The 23,476-nt window shown below is 38.9% G+C and overlaps 1 protein-coding gene across 1 annotated transcript in view; it reads right to left on the reverse strand.

Moving 5' to 3' along the window:
- Positions 1 to 23,476, reverse strand: part of DNAH8 (dynein axonemal heavy chain 8) — a 341,076-nt gene that overhangs the window by 257,235 nt on the left and 60,365 nt on the right. The window contains exons 13-19 of the mRNA XM_070456508.1: positions 19,846 to 19,992; positions 12,209 to 12,406; positions 9,905 to 9,981; positions 7,906 to 8,005; positions 7,437 to 7,556; positions 5,434 to 5,569; positions 2,057 to 2,244 (exon numbers count right to left, since the gene is read on the reverse strand). Coding sequence (XP_070312609.1) covers positions 2,057 to 2,244; positions 5,434 to 5,569; positions 7,437 to 7,556; positions 7,906 to 8,005; positions 9,905 to 9,981; positions 12,209 to 12,406; positions 19,846 to 19,992 — 966 coding nt within the window. The remainder of the gene's footprint in view (positions 1 to 2,056; positions 2,245 to 5,433; positions 5,570 to 7,436; positions 7,557 to 7,905; positions 8,006 to 9,904; positions 9,982 to 12,208; positions 12,407 to 19,845; positions 19,993 to 23,476) is intronic.

Genomic DNA, 23,476 nt, shown 5'->3' on the forward strand with positions numbered 1-23,476 from the left:
CATCATACAATAAAACTACCACACAGTTGCACTCATCTCACATGCTAGTAAAGTAATGCTCAAAATTCTCCAAGCCAGGCTCAATAGTACATGAACCATGAACTTCCAGATGTTCAAGCTGGATTTAGAAAAGGCAGGGGGACCAGATATCAAATTGCCAACATCTGTTGGATCACAGAAAAAGAAAGAGAATTCCAGAAAAACATCTACTTCTATTTTATTGATTATGCCAAAGCCTTTGACTGTGTAGATCACAACAAACTGTGGAAAATTCTTCAAGAGATGTGAATACCAGACCACCTTCCCTGTCTCCTGAGAAATCTGCATGCAAGTCAAGAAGCAACAGTTAGAACCAGACATGGAACAACAGACTGGTTCCAAATTTGGAAAGGAGTACGTCAATGCTGTATATTGTCACCCTACTTATTTAACTTCTATGCAGAATACATCATATGAAATGTCGGCCTAGATGAAGAACAAGCTGGAATCAAGATTGCAGGGAAAAATATTAATAACCTCATACACACAGATGACACCACCCTTATGGCAGAAAGTAAAGAGGAATTAAAGAGCCTCTTGATGAAAATGAAAGAGGGGAGTGAAAAAGTTGGCTTAAAACTCAACGTTCAAAAAATTAAGATCATGGCATCTGGTCCCATCATTTCATGGCAAATAGATGGGGAAATAGTGGACACAGTGAGAGACTTTATTTTTTTGGGCTCCAACATCACTAAAGATGGTGACTGCAGTCATGAAATTAAAAGATGCTTGCTCCTTGGAAGAAAAGCTATGACCAACCTAGACAGCATATTAAAAAGCAGAGATGTTACCTTGCCGACAAAGATCCATCTAGTCAAAACTATGGTCTTTCCAGTAGTCATCTATGGATGTAAGAGTTGGACTATAAAAAAAACCCAAGTGCCAAAAAATTGATGTTTTTGAACTGTGGTGTTGGAGAAGACTCTTGAGAGTCCCTTGGACTGCAAGAAGATCCAACCAGTCCATCCTAAAGGAAATCAGTGCTGAATGTTCATTGGAAGGACTGATGCTGAAGCTGAAACTCCAATACTTTGGCCACATGATGCGAAGAACTCTCATTTGAAAAGACCCTGATGCTGGGAAAGATTGAAGGCAGGAGGAGAAGGGGACGACAGAGGATGAGATGGTTGGATGGCATCACCGACTCAATGGACATGAGTTTGAGCAGGCTCTGGAAGAGTAGAATTTAAATCTTCTCACCAATGTGTGTGTTTATATATTATATGTATATTATATACATTATATATATATATAATATATATATATAATGATGGATATGTTAGTTAACTGACTAAATGGAAGGAATTCTTTCATAATATGGGCTTCTGGCTTCCCAGTGGCTCAGATGGTAAAGAATCTGCCTGTAAGTCAGGAGACCCAGGTTGATCCCTGGGTCAGGAAGATCCCTGGAGAAGGGAATGGCAACCCACTCCTGCATTCTTGCCTGGACAGAGGAACCTGGCAGGCTACAGTCCATGGAGTCACAAAGCGCTGGACACAACTGAGTGACAAATACATTCTACAACATATTTTCATAACATATATGTATATCAAATCATCATGAAGTACACTTTATCTAACAATTTTATTTGTCAACTGTCCCTCAATAAAGCTGAAAAATTTTTAAAAGAATCAACATAATAACAAATTTCTCAATGCAGCATCAGCACAACTGCAAAGATATCTTTTTCTTTTTTAAAAAAAATACAATATATATATATATATATATATATTTAAAAACCTCTTTCAAAATAATTAGAAAGTAGGGAACTTCCCTTGTGGTCCAGTGGTTAAGAATCCACCTTGCAATGCAGGAGATGCAGGTTCAATCCCTGGTTTGGGAACTAGGATCCCACATGCCTTGGAGCATCTAGGCTCAAGTGCCACAACCACTGAGCCCTCAAGCCACAACTCGAGGGTCCACGCACCACAGCAGAAGATCCCATGTGCCCCAACTAAGACCCAACGCATCCAAATAAATAAATATTTTTTAAAAAGAAAAGAGAATCCATCTTACCTGCAGGTACAATTTATCTCCTTTCAATTTACTTTCCAATTTTAGCAATCTCTTTGCCTGTTCTGGTACGTCCAGCTTCATTTTTATCATGCACTTAGTTTCCCGAACAACTTCCAAAATTTTGGGATCAAAATTAACCAGCAACTTTCCTGTTTCTGGATGTCGCACAAAAAGTGTGGCTTGCAAAGCTACAAATAAACAATTGCTGACATGACTCACTCTAGACTTCTGGTTCCAGCCCTGTTTCCATGACTGTCTTCCCCTCTGAACCACTTAAGAACAGAACGGTAGTTTTGGCTGTCCAGTGCTAAAGCACAGTATCTGACACCCTGTTAGTGCTCAAAACTTAGATAAATGAATGCAGAGAGTCGCAAACCATGAAATCAGATCCAGAGAGAGAGAGATGAACCAAGAACGCTTAGCCTTTGTGCTATGAACTGTAATACAGTAATTCTCTGAGGGGGTCTAAGAGGGCTGTGATGCAGTGTTAGTTTATTTTTACAGATTGTGACTTAACCTCTGGGAGAGAGAACTGAGAGATGTGCCCAACTACAAAATATGACACACCTCATGGAGTTCCAACTCTTTTCTATACCTAACATTAAATTGGCTTCTTAAATTTAAGAAGGTTTATCTGACTTAAATCGATAACTAGGCTCAGGATCAGTAAGAAATATTTATTAAACACCATTGAGTTGTAAACTCCTAGAATGCAGAGGAAGAATTTTTTTTAGTCTACATCCAAATTACTACATGAACATCAGTCACATAATAGGCACTTTCAGATATGCTTTTTAATTAAGAAGTTAAATACATAATCCCAAACTGTTCATGCTGAATAGCCTTCAATCATTTGTTATTCTAACATGAATTACTTTTAGAGACCTCATAATAATGCACTTGTAAACTAGTATGTGCTAGCTTCAGTTGCATCTTATATTAACACTGCTAATGTAAGAATTTCACATGTATCTTCCAAGCCTCAAATTACTTCAGAGAATATGGCTGCATCAAATTTCTAGTAAAAAAAAAAATAGACTGTATACCCCTTTGAAGTTAGTTGACTTTTACTCAACAGAATGAGTTTTGATGTGATTATTAACAATGATGGTTTCATGAGTATTTCAACTAAAAATCAGTTCATTTGGAATCTTTTAAAACTTTGGCTGGAAATCATTTATCTTCCCAAGTAAATGCCAAGATAACCTTAGGACATTCGTGTAATGAAATGTATCTTCCTTAAGGCAAAGCTGAGCTTTCTTGAAAGGACAAAATGGTCAGTGAGACCACTAAGAACAGTGACAGCCAGGAAGTCAACTCTGGGACTAAGTGAACCTTCTACGTGAATCATCACTAGAGAAACTTGAAAAAAAAAAAAAAGAGAGAGAAACTTTATAGAGCAAATGAGGAGAGAAATACTAGGTCTCCAATTATTATCCCAAGTTCCTATACAGTTAAATATAGTTACATCAACATAACAGGAGGTCTTTCAGAGTAATTCACTTCCACGAGCCTGTGTTCACATGAAAGGCAAGTCTGGGGACTTCCATGGTAGTCCAGTGGCTAAGACTCCATGCTCCCAATGTAGGGGTTCTCTCCCTGGTCAGGGAACTAGATCCCACATGCTGTAACTAATACATGGCCCAGCCAAATAAATAATCTTTTTTTTTTTTTTAAAGAAAGGCAAATTTGAATCCTGGCCCTGCCACTTCCCAGCTCTGTGATCTCAGGAAAATGACTTAACTTCTCAGCATCTCAGTTTCTTTATCTGTAAAATGACAATAAGAATAATAGCTCAGAGAACTGCCATGAGAATTAATGAGGGTTGTATATATAAAGTGTGTTTTGTTAGCCATGACTGCTATTTAAAGGACACAAAGATGAAACAGACACGGAGAGTATTGCTGGAATGTGTAGGGGAGATAAGACAGATCTATAAAGCCACAAATGTCATGATAAAGTGTGTGGAGGCCTCTGGAGGAAGAAGACATTATTATCTGCCAGGAAGAATAAGGAAGGGCTTTATGGACCAGGTTCTGTTGAACTTGTTAGCGTGCAGATAAAAGGAAAAGCCGGCAGAACAAAAAAAATAGAGAAGTGCGTCTTGTATAAGCAAAACAATACACGCTCCATATTTTGATTGCTAAAAATTCTCTGTGATCTTTGCCATAATGTAAATTTTAACCTTCTTTTAAAGTTTGAGACCATTGTTCCATTAGCAGACTTTCATTAGGATCCATAGGATCTTATCATATGCATTACCCAGAAAGAGCTGGGCTGACATAAGCGGTGTATTAAAGGCTTAACTGAGGTGCCAGTTGAGAAGATACTCCACAGTACCTTCAACAAGGGTTGAAGTCTTGTCCTTCAGGATGCAGTCACACAGTGGATCAATGACCTATATAGAGTGCTGTGAGTCTGGAACCAAGAGGCAGAGCTAGGAGTGGCCCCTCTTACCATCACTCCCAGGGGACCCAAACTGCAAATCTGTGCGTCCTACCCCTGCAATTCTGTGCTCTCCTGAAGTGGAGATCCCTGGCATGAGAAGGAGACACCTTCCCACTGCGGGGCATAGTCAGGGTTCCGCCAGAGTTATGGGTAAGAGATTAAGGTTGATGTGGGACGAAGTAGGAACCTGAACTGACCGACAACTGAGCCCACACAATGACAACATCCCAGATGCTGGGAGCATGGATGGATGATGGCTTAAAACCATCCATCTCCTACATCACTTAACTGCCCAATACCCTGGCCCCCTCAGAGGAACTCAGACACAACCCTAATATTCTTTATTTACCAGAGATCAAAATTTAAGTTAAATTCAGTTATAAAAAGAAAGGGAGGGGGGAGGAAGAGAGGAGGGGAAAAAAAGAAGGGAGAGAAGAAGCGAGGAAGCAAGGGAGGGAGGGAGGAAGAAAGGAAGGAACAATGGAAGAAAGGATGGGTGGAAGGAAGAAGGACAGATGGAAGAAAGGAATGATTGAAGGAAGGATAGGAATGAGGACAAGCAAGCTGCAATTCTTTCTCTCCTGACTGGGACTGAGATTTGACTCTACAGCATAATAAAACTGATTAAAAAAAAAAAAAGCTTCCCAAACCCATGGAGAAATAAAGAGCTTTGATTTGACTTTTAAATACTGTTTTTCAGGGGAAACTCATAATCTTCATATACCAATTTTAAGGTCATGAGAATTTCTGCTTATAAAATCAGAATATTACTAACTGTAAAGAAATAAATAATTATATCAGCCCCAAATCCAAATTTAACCATCATACAGTTATATTAAAAAAGACATAAAAATTCTCCAGAACCACAAACTCATTCAAAGCCACCTAAGACTCCCTCCTCTGCAGGGCCACTGCAGTCTTACACACACCGTATTGTAACTGGGAGATCTCTCTGATCCAGGCTGTATGATAGACCACCTCGAATTCCACCAGAACATAGGAAATTTTATTATACTGACGGATGACAGCTTTGCCTTCCGCACTTGACAGAATTTCCGAGTTTTTCTGTTTTTTAAGGGAAGAAAAATGATTTATTTTTAAAAGTCTGCTGTCTGCTTTCTATTCAAACCATAAAGCTGTTTATATTTTAAATGACATCAAATCAAATAATGATACAACTCATTTAGATTTTGCTTCAGAAAAAGATCAGAGATGAGGAAGGTCAGACAAGCTAGAGAAGGAAGCAGGGAGACATAAACAGTAAAAAGCAGAAACTGAGAAAGAAAACAGGATTTAAAAAGTATTTTATATTAGAGAATTCTTTAATGCACACTTGTCAAATATATATATATAGTACCAATGTTACCTTTTTATTTTTTGTTTTAGATGTAAGAGCATGCTCATATGTTAGGTACTTACATAAATTGTTACATTATTTTTATGTAATACCTTTTTGTTTGTTTATATGGTTCAAATATATTCTTTCTTTAAAAAAAAAAAAAAGTAAGGTATCTAGTCTTATAACTAGCCACAGGCACTAGGGCCTCCACCTCCAATTCTCTGTTTCCTCCCCACTTTTCTGGCAAGATACAATGAATTGATTTTCCTAGAACTGTGAGTATCAGAGCAAATTCTTAAATTTCAGCATCAAAAAAAAAAAAAGGAAATGTAGATTCCCTCCCTCCCTCCTTCCTTCCCTTCTTCCCTCTCTCTCTCTCCTCCTCCCTCTTTCCCCCCCAATTTTTTAAAAAAGAAGTAAATATATATCAAAGAACAAAAACCAGATTTTTTATGTAAAAATTGAACATTCTTTTTTTTATTTTCATTCACATATATCAAAAACAGGGCAATCTCTGCTCTGTCACTATAATGTCAATAAACAACTGATATCAGCCAAACAAAAACAACAAAAACTTAATATTTAATCATCTCAAATAATAAAATCATTTGCAAGACTATTATATTTTTGTTCTCTACGTAGGCACAAGACACAACGCCAAGCAAACCAACTTTGCTTTGCTACACATCTCTTTAAGACACAAGGCAAAAAAAGGAAAGCCAAAACAAACAAACAAACAAAACGAAATGACAAACTGGCAACTGCAGAATTCCAGCAAGGCCTAAGACTACCCTGGTGTTTTTCAGAAATCTAACAGTCTTAAGGACACAGAGGATGAAGGTACTCCATTACACCTCCTCTTGGTCTCAGTCCTACAGGGAGGAATATATTCTGAGCACATTCTCAACTTCACTGGAGGCGGGAGGAGGAGGGGGGGACAATAGAGGATGAGATGGTTGGATGGCATCACCGATGGACATGAGTCTGAGTAGGCTCCGGAAGCTGGTGATGGACAGGGAGGCCTGGCGTGCTGCAGTCCATGAGGGTCGCAAAGAGTCGGCCAGGACTGAGCGACTGAATTGAACTGTACTGAATGTGTATTGGTGAACTATCCATCCACACATAGACTTAAGATTCAGCACCAGGCCTGTGCTCTATCATTTTCAAAACAATTATTTTACAAAAGCCTTTATAAAGTGTCCTGTATGATTAAAGGTCATACATTTCTAAGATTAACCTTCTGAGAGATTAGCTATAATTTAATCAGGCCTATCTACCAAACATGAAAGGAATAGGCTTATTCTCTCTCAAGCATATTTGCAAACTAAATTTTCTTTGCCTGGTACAAGAATTAGCTCTAGTTACTCTACTGGATACAAATACTATAATATAAAATATATTTCTTGTATTAAAAACCACCACAAGGGACTTCCCCAGTAGTCAAGCAGTTAATACTCCATGCTTCCAATGCAGGGAGCACCAGTTCAACTCCTAGTGGGGGAATTAAGATCCCACATGCTTCAGGGCATGCCCCAAAAAAGAAAAGTAAACCCACCATGATCCACATACTGTAAATTTTAACTATTGGCTTACAAAGAAATAGTTGATGGGCTCACTTATCCGGCGATACAGCTGCCTCACCCAGAGGATCTTTCCTGCTATTGGGGGCATGTTGCGAGCAAGAGGGGGGTCATCTTTTTGAGAATGATAAAGCTGTAATTAAAGGTCTGGCATTAATGTTTGAAATTCAATACAGTGGAAAAGGTAAAACATATATACAGCTTTATTTTTATTGATGTATTACCATTACTGACATGTTTTATAAACAAGAGGTTGTCAATAAGTATGTAGATGCACTCTAGCCCTATCAACCCAAGGCTCAAAAACTTAGATGATTACAATACATGACACTTGATTCTCTCTTAACCCTTACTTCCCATTACATGTATACATTTTATCCCTAATCCTAAAGAATAGGCACAAGGTAATGACAGCAAATACTTGCAGCATATTTTTCTTTTTGTACGAAAAGTGCTGCTCTATTTGTAAACATGATACTTGCCTTCTTGGTAGCTTCAAGTTCAGCCACATAATACTGAAGAATACGCTCAATGGTGTGGTTTATTTCTAACTGCAGACAGGGAATGTTCAGTTTCTGGAATCTAAAAGCAAGTGAAGGTGAATAATTAAAAGATGAATGAGAAACATACTTAAGAGTTGCTGCAGTCCTAAAAATCCATTCACTCATTTGACAAATATTCCCACCAGGCCTCATGCATTGCCCTAGGATACAGTGATGTACAAGTCAGGTGTGGTTTCAGCCCTCTTGAAGCCAACATTCATGGGAAAGGTAGAGATTGGTCAGAAGTGACATAAATAGTTATTTCAATTATAAGAGTGCCAGAAATTGCATGTAACAGAGGAAACCCTGCCAAGCCTGGGGAGTCAAGAAAGACTTCCCGAAGAAAATGACATCTGAACTGAGATTGAAAAGTTGAACTTTCCAAAGCTGGCTTAGCAAAGATGGAGAGCAGTTGCCTGACTGTCCCTCTGCCAATATCACTGCTCATGTCATCCCCAATCACCATAACGATAATAAACATTTTGTCAGCCAAACATCACTTAACGCTTAGAGACTAAATGATATACAGAAGGACTAGAACCATAACATTCTGATAATAAAATAAGTAAAAACAGACAGAGAAATTGCCAAGAAAGTGGTACCGCCCTCAGTCTGAACAGTATTCTCACTCACCAAAACCACTTTAGATCTGTTTTGACTCTTACGATGGTCTCATGAGGTGAAGTTTCACAGGTACAATTCATCACTAGAAAGACATGGAGCTACAGCAAAGCCAGACCCAAGCCCAGTCCCACTGGCTCTCAGGGGAGAGTTCCAAGAGGGGCCTTACACGGGTAATGAGCCGTCTCTGAGCTGGAAGCAAACGGCTTCTCGCCCAGCCTGCTCCTCTAATCCAGGCTTCCCTGTCCTGCAGGGGAGCGCTGCTGTCAGAACAGAGGAAGCTGAGGAAGGAAGGTCTGGAGGCCTACTGTGCATGAGGCATGTGTGCTAAGTAGCTTCAGTCATGTTTGACTCTTTGCCACCCCACAGACTGTAGCCCCCCGGCTCTTCTGTCCACGGGATTCTCCAGGCAAGGCTACTAGAGTGGGCTGCCATTTTCTTCTTCAGGAGCTCTTCTCAACCTGGGGATCAAGCCCGGGTCTCCTCCATTGCAGACAGATTCTTTACCATCTGAGCTATCAGGGAAGCCAGAGGCCTATTACTCTGAGATAATTTCACTTTCAGAATTCCTTTCACTATGCAGAATCAAACATTATTTGTTCCCTTTCCAATAACACTTATGAAATTAACCTTAACATATTACAAAGCTGAGGGAAAAATACGACATCGTTTCTTATTGAAAGACTTTGCGCAATAAAATTCAATGAAAAACATCATCCCATGTTTCAAATTTTCACCAGTCTATTAATGGTATTTGAAAGATTGCTGTTTCAGAAAGAAAAACACCAATACAGTATATTAACAGATATATACGCAATTTAGAAAGATGGTAACAACGACCCTATATGTGAGACAGCAAAAGAGACACAGATATAAAGAACAGACTTTTGGACTCTATGGGAGAAGGCGAGGGTGGGATGATTTGAGAGAATTGCATTTAAACATGTATATTAGCATATGTGAACTAGATCACCAGTCCAAGTTCAATGCATGAAACAGGGCACTCAAAGCTGGTGCACTGGGACAGCCCAGAGGGATGGGATGGGGAGGGAGGTAGGAGTGGGATTCAGGATGGGGGACACATGTACACCCGTGGCTGACTCACGTCAATGTATGGCAAAAACCACCACAATATTGTAAAGTAATTAGCCTCCAATTAAATAAATTAATTTTAAAAATAAAATAAAATCATAAAAAAGATTACTGTTTATAAGTTTCAAAGTTTACATAGAAATCTCCAATTTTTTTTCGAAATTGATATTTTCAGGTATTAAGTTATCCCACCTAGAAATTACACTGCTTAATGCATTATAAATACCTTTGAAGTAGTTGAAGAGCCTGCTGAGAAGATAAAATTTTTCCAAAAGTACTGTTCATAAATGCCTGTATCTGTACCTGAAATGCAGTATTAATGTTTGAATGATTTTTTGGGGATTAAAGAGAAGATTGGTTTTGTTTAACAACAATGAATGATTCTCCTACAGAATCAAAAGAGCCTTAAACACATCTACCATCTAAGCATCTAGAACTGCACTGTCCAGTATGGTAAGCACTGGCCACATGTTTCCACTGAGCACTTCAAAGTCACTACTTGGAAGCAAGATGTACAGTAAATATAAAATACACACAAAACTTCAAAGACATAGTATGAAAAATAAAGTATAAAATATCTCACACTGGGTTTTGTTAGTGACATGATAAAATGATAATATTTTTACTATGTTGGGTTGAATAAAGTATATCATTAAAATTAACGTCACCTATTTCTTCTTACTTGTACACATGTGGCCACTAAAAAGTAAAAATTACATATGTGGTTTGCATTTGCTGCTCATTATTTATTGTATGTCGACCTGAAGAATTTATGAAAGGAGTGTAAGTCCCTTACTAAGCACAATTCTTTGGGACATTTAGGATTTCTTAGCATGTCTGTAAGAGCAATGTAATGACACTATGCTCAATCTTGTCCGACTCTTTGTGACCCCACGGACTGTAGCCCCCCAGGTTCCTCTGTCCATGGGATTCTCCAGCCAAGAATACTGGACTGGGTTGCCATTTCCTTCTCCAATGACACTATAGACACCCATAGTGAACAGGAGTCACGGTCCAATATCACTGCTCTCAGAAACATCTTTGTCATGCTAATGAGGAATGAGACGCAGAAAATATTCTTCCAAGGCTCCAATCATCCTTAGCAGTGAACTCCAAACTCTTGGTGCCCAGCTGATGGAACTGAAGCACTCTGTAAAATATTTTCACTTTTCGATTATATTGGTACTGTCTACAAATACATACCACACCCATTAATCAAACACTGGAAAACCAAGGAAAGTTAAAACACTGACATTTCTTTCTAAATACTAAAAATTATGGCTTCTAAATTTATTGACAGCTAAATTTGTATCTAAGACCACACAGGAAAGTCTTTACAACATATAATCTTTATTAATGAATCATAAAAATAATTTACACAATAATTCTTTTAAAAGACAAATTCCCACTGCCATAATGATATAACTCCTAAAACCAAATACTAAAAGTAAAATATATCTTCTTATCAGAGTCTAACTTTCAAAAACTGAAAGGAAATCTGTGTCAAAAAGAAGTGTTGTTAGAATTTTAGGATCTTTTTAATATATATTGCACAAATTATATAGGTAATGTGATTTTTAAATGAGTCTTTTAAAACACGAGGGGAAAAAATATAATTTTCCTCACCTTCTTAGCAAGAATTTAAGACCCAGGAAGTGGACATTGTAGATTCTTATCCCTCTCTGTGTCTCCAGGACATTCTGCAGCAAAGAGGAGACCTGGAGCTACATCTGAGCTGACAGTTCTCAGTAAGAGAGTATGTGAGTAGGTGGCTCAGACAGTAAAGAATTCACTTGCAATGCAAGAGACCCAGGTCTCCTGGGTTGGGGAGATCCTGTGGAGACGGGAGTGGCTACCATTCCAGCATTTTTACCTGGAGAATTCCTATCCCTCCCTGTGTTTCCAGGACCTTATGCAACAAGCAGAGGTGTAGTCCAGGGGCTACACCTGGGCTACGAGTTTTCAGTAAGATAGTAACGGAGGTCATACAAGCTCAAAAAGTGACAGAGAAATCTGTTACAGTCTCATCCCTCTGGGGTTCCTTCAGCTCTGACAGACAGGATGAGGGCCTTTTCAGAGCCACCCTCTAAGCTGCAGTGAGAATGTGGTCATAAAGTGCAGTGCCAAGGGAACAGTGATTCATCTTCCTAATCTGTTCTCAAATCTTCTCACATCTGACCAAGAACAAGGCTAACAAACTCCCTCTTAGACTGGAAAAGTGACATGGGTCCTTGGCACAACAAAAACCGAATCTAATTTTTAAAGCAAATGAAAAATAAACCCTAGCTACAATAAGCCCTTTGGGCTTCTGGTTAGTTACTGATACCCTTTACTGAATAAACTCATTTTTCATTTTTTAAAAGAGATGCAAAATATTTTGTGGACTAGTTAGAAAATTATTCACACTAGCAAGCATTTTTGATTAATTTGCAAGGGTAATTTGTGATAAAGTGTAACTATGTTAATTTCAGTATAGTACTATTGATTACATTTCAGCTTTACTAAAGTAAAAGTATGTATAATTACTCACCTCTAAAGCATTGATTTTTGTCATAAAATCTAAGAAATCTGTGTCAAATTCTGTCCTTCTTGGATCCAGAATGTCATACTGTTTCTTCTTAACTCCTTGATATATACTTTTGAATTTTATTGCCATAATGTCTATTCCCTCTATGGTAGAATTGTTTAAGGCTGAGTATGTTTGCACAATAGTTATCATTTCTGTAATCTTAAAAACAAAAGTGTTACTTTATTTAAAAAATTAGCACCATTACCCAAAATAAACTCTTAATGAATCAATGATTTAAAAAAAAAAAACAACCAATAAACAGGATCTAGAATCATTTAAATAAACCCAACCAGAGGAGATAAAATAGAAGACAAATCTCTACTCCAGTCATTATTACTCTTGGACTATTTAAGAAAGAAGATGATTCAACATAAGGAAAGAGTTTACAGCCTTTATCAGAATTTGATCACTTTGCCTTTCAAGAGGAGGAGGGGCAGGGAGTAAAACCCTTGCAGATGTCTCTAAACAGTTTTGGCTTTTTATTCTTGGGAATTTCCTCAAAATCACTTCACTGGATTCAAAAGCGCTACTGTCCTTCTTGGTACTCCCAACAGTTCTGTTAAGTAACACTAGCAATAAATCCACATTCAGGTAAAAGAAAGGGCCCACAATCCTGAAGGATGACTGCAGTCACTTCTGACCCTTAAAGAACACTTGGGAGACAACTACTGTTTGATTCCACTTATATGAGGTATTTCAAATAGTCAAATTCATACAGTCAGAAAGTACTTTGGTAGAAGCCAGGGGCTGGCAGGTGGGGGCTGCAGGGGGAGGGGGAACAAGGAGTTAGTGTTTAATGGAGACAGAGTTTGAGTTTAGGAAGGTGAAAAATTTGGGAGATGGATGATGGTAAAAGCTATACAGCAATGTAAATATATTTAGGGCCACTGAACTGGACAGTTAAATATGATTAAAATAGTATGCTTTATATTACGTGACTTTCAGCACAATAAAAGAAAACTGTTTTTTTAAAAAGAACCCTGGGCAATCCTCATTATGAACTTAACCTCAGAAACAGTTGGCTCCATCTCAACATACCAACACTACCTACTTCACCATAAAGAAAGTCATGTCCACAGGCTCTCAGCTCTTCAGTCTTTATCAGTGATTCCTCATCTTGATTCTTGCTCTGGAGAACAATACTCAAAGCTTCCGACTTCTCCTCTTCTCCCCCACAAATGTTCAGGGTGAGAAGAAAAGCAAACTAAATACAGAACTCTGGGAAACACCAATATTTATCAAAATTCACATGGCAGGAAGAAGAAGAAACAAAGAAGAAATATCGTACACACTTAATCCCAGCTCTTTAAGGCAGACTAACACACAATACACCATCAAATCTCCACCTACCAAAAGGTGACTTCAGGCCCCCCAAGCTGGCACATTGGGATTTTCATCACTTATTCCCTAAAGACCCCCAACATCTCTGCCCAACTCTGAGGTCTTGGCTCTCCAACTCCAAGCTCAATCCTGTCTGTTCTTTGACTTTGGCAGGTTGGTCATCCTGACATCTGAATCGCAACTTTCCCTAACAGGCTCTGGCTTAGCTTGCCCTTCTATTTCTCCTTGACAGCTATTTAAGAGCTCATAGGGCAAGTCCAACAGTGGTCCCTGCTGTGCCCCACTCAGCAGGGGAAGCCCACCAAGGAAGTTCAGTAATCACCTCTCAGTTCAGTTCAATCACTCAGTTGTGTCCAACTCTTTGTGACCACATGAACTGCAGCACGCCAAGTTTCCCTGTCCATCACCAACTCTCGGAGCTTACTCAAACTCAGCTCCATCCAGTCAGTGATGCCATCCAACCAGCTCATCCTCTGTCGTCCTCTTCTCCCGCCTTCAATCTTTCCCCGCATCAGGGTCTTTTCCAATGAGTCAGTTCTTCGCATAAGGTGGCCAAAGTATTGGAGTTTCAGCTTCAGCATCAGTCCTTCCAATGAATATTCAGGACTTATTTCCTTTAGGATGGACTGGTTGGATCTCCTTGCAGTCCAAGGGACTCTTAAGAGTCTTCTCTAACACCACAGTGCAAAAGCATCAATTCTTCGGTGCTCAGCTTTCCTTATGGTGGAACTCTCACATCCATACATGACTACTGGAAAAACCATAACTTTGACTAGATGGACCTTTGTCGACAAGGTAATGTCTCTGCTTTTTAATATGCTGTCTAGGTTGGTCAGAGTTTTTCTTCCAAGGAGCAAGTGTTTTTTAATTTCATGGCTGCAGTCACAATTTGCAGTGATTTTGGAGCCCCCAAAAATAAAGTCTCTCACGTTTCCATTGTTTCCCCTTCTATTTGCCATGACGTGATGGGACCAGATGCCATGATCATAGTTTTTTGAATCTTGAATTTTAAGACAACTTTTTCATTCTCCTCTTTCACTTTCATCAAGAGGCCCTTTAGTTCTTCACTTTCTGCCATAAGGGTGGTGTCATCTGCATATCTGAGGTTATTGCTATTTCTCCTGGCAATCTTGATTCCAGCTTGTGCTGGAATCCCATGCTGTATTCTGCATATAAGCTAAATAAGCAGGGTGACAGTATACAGCCGTGACGTACTCCTTTCCCAATTTGGAACCAGTCTGTTGTTCCATGTCCAGTTCTAACTGTTGTTTCTTGATCAGCATACAGATTTCTCAGGAGGCAGGTCGGGTGGTCTGGTATTCCCATCTCTTTAAGAATTTTCACAGTTCGCGGTGATCGACACAGTCAAAGGCTTTGGTGTAGTCAATAAAGCAGTAGTACATGTTTCTCTGGAACTCTCTTGCTTTTTTGATGATCCAACGAATGGTGGAACCACCTCTACAAGATTATAAAAAAGAAATTCTGGCCACATTTCAGGGCCACATATCATGCCCCATCTTTGAGAATTTGGAAACCAATATCCACCAATTACACCTGGGAGAGATATCAGCCAGCCAAAGAATTCTTAGCACAGAAGAGTTGGAATAGCCTAGCAGCCAGAATGCACTTCAAGGAAGGCCCCTGGAGAGGGCTGCATTGGCTCTGACTGTTGAGCCTTTGTGGCATGAAGCTGTATCCTTAAGACTGTAGGTAGGCTTCTCTAGAGGTAGGACGGGGGTGATAGCTGAAGCAGCTAGCCACTATCACCTACTCCCTCTAGCATCAGGAATGCTTTGGCTGCTACTTTACAGATGGATCCCCAACATTAGACCTGCCACCAAACATCTTTATTGCAAATGGGTTAACCATCAAGGTCCAGCCCTGAAGTCCGACCACGCCTAAAACTGCACACAACCGGGCGAGGGTCCTCACTCCTGGAAAAATTAAGAGTAACTAGGAATCACCTCCAGATTTGCATTCTAATGGTTTCAGACATAATAAACGTCTCTGTGGAACAGGTTCTGATGATCAGACTTATTTATTCATCTGACCCATGCCGATACCATTCCAATGGGACATTTGTCCTCAAGAAATTCCCACTGATCACAAAACAGTCTCATACAGCATTTCCTAGATGCATCACCAAAAGCACAAGCAACAAAAGAAACACTTGATAAATCAGACTTTATGAAAATTTAAAACTTCATGCTTCAAAGAACACAATCAAGAAAATGAAAAGATAGCCTGCAGTGAGAGAAAATATTTGAAAATCATATCTGATAAGAGACTTAAATCCAGAATATATAAACAATGCTTATAAACTCAACTATAAAAATACAAATAACTAAATTTAAAATGTGCAAAGAATCTGAACAGAAATTTCTCCCAAGAGGAAATACGAATGGACAATAAGCACAGGAAAAGATACTCAACATCATTAGTCATCAATTCATCAGTTCAGTTCAGTTCAGTTCAGTTCAGTCATTCAGTCGTGTCTGACTCTTTGCAACCCCATGAATCACAGCATGCCAGGCCTCCCTGTCCATCACCAACTCCCGGAGTTTACTCAAACTCATGCCCATCGAGTCGGTGATGCCATCCAGCCATCTCATCCTCTGTCGTCCCCTTCTCCTCCTGCCCCCAATCCCTCCCAGCATCAGGGTCTTTTCCAATGAGTCAACTCTTCACATGAGGTGGCCAAAATATTGGAGTTTCAGCTTCAACATCAGTCCTTCCAATGAACACCCAGGACTGATCTCCTTGAGGATGGACTGACTGGGTCTCCTTGCAGTCCAAGGGACTCTCAAGAGTCTTCTCCAACACCATAGTTTAAAAGCATCAATTTTTCAGCGCTCAGCTTTCTTCACAGTCCAACTCTTACATCCATACATGACCACTGGAAAAACCCTGACCAGACCGGACCTTTGTTGGCAAAATAATGTCTCTGCTTTTTAACATGCTATCTAGGTTGGTCATAACTTTTCTTCCAAGGAGTAAGCGTCTTTTAATTTCATGGCTGCAATCACCATCTGCAGTGATTTTGGAGCCCCAAAAAATAAAGTCTGACACTGTTTACACTGTTTCAGCATCTATAACCATGAGGTGATAGGACCATATGCCATGACCTTAGTTTTCTGAATGGTGAGCTTTAAGCCAACTTTTTCACTCTCCTCTTTCACTTTCATCAAGAGGCTTTTTAGTTCCTCTTCACTTTCTGCCATAAGGGTGGTGTCATCTGCATATCTGAGGTTATTGATATTTCTTCCAGCAATCCTGACTCCAGCTTGTGCTTCTTCCAGCCCAGCGTTTCTCATGATGTACTCTGCATAGAAGTTAAATAAGCAGGGTGACAATATACAGCCTTGACATACTCCTTTTCCTATTTGGAACCCGTCTGTTGTTCCATGTCCAGTTCTAACTATTGCTTCCTGACCTGCATACAGGTTTCTCAAGAGGCAGGTCAGGTGGTCTGGTATTCCCATCTCTTTCAGAATTTTCCACAGTTTATTGTGATCCACATAGTCGAAGGCTTTGACGTAGTCAATAAAGCAGAAATAGATGTTTTTCTGGAACTCTCTTGCTTTTTCGATGATCCAGCAGATGTTGGCAATTTGATCTCTGGTTCCTCTGCCTTTTCTAAAACCAGCTTGAACATCTGGAAGTTCTCTGTTCACCTATTGCTGAAGCCTGGCTTGGAGAATTTTGAGCATTACCATTCTAGCGTGTGAGATGAGTGCAATTGTGTGGTAGTTTGAGCATTCTTTGGGATTGCCTTTCTTTGGGATTGGAATGAAAACTGACCTTTTCCAGTCCTGTGGCCACTGCTGAGTTTTCCAAATTTGCTGGCATATTGAGTGCAGCACTTGCACAGCATTATCTTTCAGGACTTGAAATAGCTCAACTGGAATTCCATCACCTTCACTAGCTTTGTTCGTAGTGATGCTTTCTAAGACGACTTGACTTCACATTCCAGAATGTCTGGCTCTAGATGAGTGATCACACCATCGTGATTATCTGGGTCATGAAGATCTTTTTTGTACAGTTCTTCTGTGTATTCTTGCCACCTTTTCTTAATATCTTCTGCTCCTGTTAGGTCCATACCATTTCTGTCCTTTATCGAGCCCATCCTCACATGAAATCTTCCCTTGGTATCTCTAATTTTCTTGAAGAGATCTCTAGTCTTTCCCATTCTGTTGTTTTCCTCTATTTCTTTGCATTGATCACTGAGGAAGGCTTTCTTATCTCTCCTTGCTATTCTTTGGAACTCTGCATTCAAATGGGAATATCTTTCCTTTTCTCGTTTGCTTTTCGCTTCTCTGTTTCACAGCTATTTGTAAGGCCTCCTCAGACAACCATTTTGCCTTTTTTTGCATTTCTTTTCCATCGAGTCATCAGGGAAATGCAAATCAAAACCACAATGTGATATCACTTCACACTCACCACAATGGCTAAATTCAAAAGGACAGATAAGAACAAGTATTACAATGATGTAGAGAAACTGGAACCCTCATACATTTCTTATGAGACTATAAAACGATGCAAGTACTTTGGAAAACAGTTAGGTACTTCCTCAAAAAAAGTAAATATGGAGTTATTATATGACCCAACAATTCCACTCCTATGCATATACTCAAGAGAAATAACAACACAAAGACACATACAGAAATGTTTGTAGCAGCGTTACTCGTAACAGCCAAAAATGGAAGAACCCAAATGCCCATCAACTAATGAAAGGATAAATAAAACACAGTATACCAATATGAGAGGAGGGTATGGCAACCCACTCCAGTATTCTTGCCTGGAGAATCCCCAGGACAGAGAAGCCTGGCGGGCTACAGTCCATAAGGTTGCAAAGGGTTGGACATGACTGAGCAACTAAGCGTACATACCCATATGATGAAATATTATTCTGTAATAAAAAGGAATGCTACAACACAGATGAGGCTTGAAAATATCATACTAAATTAAAGAAGCCAGTCACAAAACAGCACATATTATTATGACTGCATTTATATGGAATGTCCAGAGTAGGCAAATATATAGAAACAGAAAGTAGATTATCAGTTGCTTAGGGTTGAGTAGAGGGGAGAAAGGGGTATCATTGCTAATGGGCACAGGGTTTTCTTTTAGTGGGAATGAAATGTTGTAAAATTAGATGGTAGCAATGGTTGCACAGTCCTGTGAATATATTAGAAAATATTGACTTGTACACTTTAAATGAATAAATTATGTGGTATGTGAATTATATCACAATAAAGCTGCTAAAGAAACAAACAAAAACAGAACCAATAGAAGTATGTAAGAAGGACCCAACTCAGTAACCTTGTTCTTTACAGCACCCATCCTGGCACATCTAGGAAATGCCCTTCAACTTGGTGGGGCGTAATGCCCCTAACTGGTAGGGATTGGGGGCAGGAGGAGAAGGGGCTGACAGAGGATGAGATGGCTGAATGGCATCACCAACTCAATGGACATGAGTTTGAATAAACTCCAGGAGTTGGTGATGGACAGGGAGGCCTGGCGTGCTGCGATTCATGGGGTCAACAAAGAGTCGGACACGACTGAGCAACTGAACTGAACTGAACTGAATGCCCCTAACAATGTCCCAAAAATGATGAGCAGGTTCCTAACTACTCCCAACACCTAGGGAGCTTGCAGAATGGTGGGGCCATGGAGAGGATGGTACCTAGATAGTATCTCTGTAGGCTTTCCAAAGGCTGACTCCAAGAAGACTCTGTGATGGGCTGCTCTATATCCCCTGGCAAAACCTCACTTCTCTCCAGCCAGTCCTAAACAATGAATGAATCCAAGATGCAGAAGTTTCTAATCCACATCTGCCCAGCAAAGACATCACACACATAATGTCTATGTTTAGACCATACATGCTGCCCTAGAAAGAGAAGGTACCCACACATCCAGATATGAGACAACTACCTGGTTCTGCCAGGTATTGCACACATGTCATCTCACACCTGTTCTCAGCTGCTATAATGCTTAAGAGCAGAGATTTGAGTTCAAGCTCCATAGGTGAAGACAGAATTAAGGTCTCAGGAGAAGAGAAAGTCTACAACAGATTTTGTGTGACTGGCAGAAGACAATAACTAGGAATGAAAAAATAAGTTATAATAAAATGCAGTAATCTATGAGTAACATTGGATGAGTCAGATCAATAGTGAGATAAGAGATCTCAACAATGTTACATGAAGTATGAAATAACTGGAACAGTATGGTTGGCAATAGAAACTGTGGTGGCTTACCTTCTCCAGTCTTTTGCAGAAAGCTTCAAATTTTCCAAATATGTACATTTCTGAAACCTCAAAAGATTTTTCCCCTGAGGACTCTAAAATCTGTTTCCTTGTTTTATGAAAAGATGCCTGATATTCCTTGAATAGAAAAATGCAGTCCTATGAGAGATTGAAAAGGGGGTGATATGTAGTGAGCCTTTTGTTCATGAGTGAAAAATTCAAAACTTCTATCCTCATACAGAACTAATCACAGCAGCCCCTCAACAGGGCTGTTGCTGCCAACATTAAAAATCCAAGTTCTCTGCCCATATATAGAAAGGTCTGTGAAAATCAATATATTTTTTTCTATTTTACAAAATATTCTCATCTTCTTTCTTCTCATTATTTCCCCTTAACTCTTATTCTTATCAAAGTATGACACATACTATTTGTTGCCAGATTTTCATGGCTAATTAGAACTTCCAGGTTAAAAATGATATATCAATTCTGTTATCAATTATCTATTCAGTAGGCACCTTTTAATCAGCATTATTCACATGCATGTATAAAAAACATTAAGGTTGTGTAGTGCTAATTTATTATTCAACTGTCATTTCTCCACAAGGAGAGCATAAAGTCTTTGATGGATGCATTGCTGAAATCCTAATATTTGACTCGATAGGGAAACAGTGGAAACAGTGGCTGACTTTATTTTTAGAGGCTCCAAAATCACTGCAGGTGGTGATTGCAGTCATGAAATTAAAAGACACTTATTCCTTGGAAGGAAAGTTATGACCAACCTAGACAACATATTAAAAAACAGAGACATTACTTTGCCGACAAAGGTCCATCTGGTCAAGGCTATGGTTTTTCCAGTGGTCATGTATGGATGTGAGAGTTGGACTATAAAGAAAGCTGAGTGCCAAAGAACTGATGCTTTTGAACTGTGGTGTTGGAGAAGACTCTTGAGAGTCCCTTGGACTGCAAGGAGATCCAACCAGTCCAGCCTAAAGGAGATCAGTCCTGGGTGTTCATTGGAAGGACTGACGTTGAAGCTGAAACTCCAATACTTGGCCACCTCATGCGTAGAGCTGACTCATTGGAAAAGACCCTGATGCTGGGAGGGATTGGGGGCAGGAGGAGAAGGGGAAGACAGAGGATGAGATGGTTGGACTACATCACCAACTCAATGGACATGGGTTTGGGTAGACTCCAGCCGTTGGTGATGGACAGGGAGGCCTGGCGTGCTGCAGTTCATGGGGTTGCAAAGAGTCGGACACAACTGATCAATGAACTGGGATACCACTGGGCAGTTCAACCAGGCAAAAAGAGAGGACAGTGTTACCAGTCTCCAGTAGGAATATACTGTCATGTCAAACAAACCAAACCATCTTTTAAAAAATGTTAAACTTTCTCAAAGCCACCAATGTCCAGTCAAATCTCTAACATACTGTCAGCTCCCTGGTTCTGACTCTTCCATCTCCCTCTTGACTCTAGAAGGACCTATGTGACTACATTGGGCCCACTTAGATAATCCAGGACAACACTCCCATCCTTAATTCCTCCTACAATCTGAATTCCCCCTTGACATTTAATGTAACAAATTCCAGGGATTAGGATGAGGACATCTTTATTCTGTCTACCTCCGGCACTAAATCAGAATTTCTGTGAGTGAGACATAGAAATCCATATGTTCAACCAGTTTCTCAGGTGATTCCTATAAACATTCAGGTTTCTATAACTAGTCACATACCTACTTCTAACTGTAACAGATAGTCCCCCATCTCAGTCTCTAAAACAAAATCTTATTATCTTCAAGGTTACTGAAAGTTTTTCACTTGACTTCCTTGAGATGCTAGGAATACAGATAAGATCCTTATCCTCCTGGAATATGCCATCTAATAGAAATTACTTTATATTACTTCTTCTCTACTAATCAATTCCTTCATGTTGGACAGTTAAGGTCCTGAATAAGAATTCTTTCCATTGCTTCTTCCAACCCATTTGAAAATTATTCCCCAAAACGATACAGTAAAAGTTTCCTGAAAAGATTTCAGATGTGACAGAAATTGGATTAAACTAGAATTCAGAAAACCAAACTTTCATTTCTAATTCAGTAAGTAAATAGCTAGTGACCTGAAGGATATTAAAAGAATTATGAGAATAAATTGCTAAGTTCTATGTCAAGAGTTCTGGCTCCTGCTAATAGGTCAACTTGGAGGGAATGATCTCTGCCTCCAACTCCCAAAATTAACACTGGAGAAATTCTAGAGGGCAACATGGAATCCAAAAAATAACAACAACAACAGAAATGATTAAACTTCCAGGAAGAGTATGGGTTGTTTTGAATCTGAGGATGAGTGAGCAAGAATGATTAAGAAAACAATGGAAGAAGATAAGTAATACTGTTAATGAATAAGGGGACATATTATATAATAATACAAAGATTAATAAGATAATATTATCAACATTATGCTAATAATTTACAAATTTTAGAAAAATTGAATAAATTCCTCAAAAATATAAACTTACCAAAGTGATTCAAGAACAAACAAAAGTCAAAAAATTAGTTTTTAAAAAAAATGAAACTATGTATTTTTAAAAAAATATATGCCAGGGACTAATATCTAGACTATATAAAGAACTCTTACAACTCAACAAAAGCAGAACAACTCAGTTCAAAAGTGAGTAAAGGATTTGAAAGATATTTCTCCAAGGAAGATATACAAATTGCCAATATGTATTTGAAAATATGCTCAACTATTACTAGACATGAGGGAAATGCAAATCAAAACACAATGACATAACATTTCATAGGCGGTAGGATAGCTATTACCAAAAAAGAAAAAAGAACAAGCACTGGTGTGGATGTGGAGAAACTGGAACTCTTATGTATTGCTGGTGAGAACAAAAAATGAAACAGCAGCTATGGAAAACAGTGTAATGGTTGTGCAAAAAGTTAAGTATAGAATTGCCATATAATCCAGAAATTTCATTTTTAGGTATATACTCAAAATAAAGAGACTCAAAGAGATCATTACACAACAGTGTTCATATCTGCATTATTCACAATAGTCAGAAAGTGGTAACAACCCAAATGTCTATCAAAAGATGAATGGATAAACAAAATGTATGTCCGCACAACTGAATATTACTCAGCCATAAAAAAGAATGAAATTCTAATACATGCCACAATATGAAATTTGAAAACATTATGTATGTTAAAAAAAGAGACCAGCACTGAAGGACAAATACTGCCTGATTCCACCTACACAAAACACCTAGAATAGACAAATACATGGAGACAGAAAGTAGAACAGAGATGACCAGGGGCTTGGAGACAGGGAATAAGTTGTTGTTTAATGGATATAGAGTCTCAGTCTGTGGAGATGAAAACATTCCAGAAATTGATAGTGGTAATGGTTACACAATATTGTGAATGTGCTTAATGCCACTGAACCACACATTTTAAAACAGTTAAAATGGTAAATTTTACATTGTGCATATTTTATCAGAATTTTTTAATTTTTAATGATAAGAAAAGGAAAAATAATATTTAAATCTTTCCAGAAAAAACTCAAGCTCAATGAGTTACATGAGTTCTACCCAGATGTTTTTTTGTATAGTACTTGCAGTTTTATAGTACTCAGCAGTGTATAGTTTG

Source organism: Odocoileus virginianus, chromosome 27, assembly GCF_023699985.2.
Source record: "Odocoileus virginianus isolate 20LAN1187 ecotype Illinois chromosome 27, Ovbor_1.2, whole genome shotgun sequence".
Taxonomy (NCBI): Eukaryota; Metazoa; Chordata; class Mammalia; order Artiodactyla; family Cervidae; genus Odocoileus; species Odocoileus virginianus.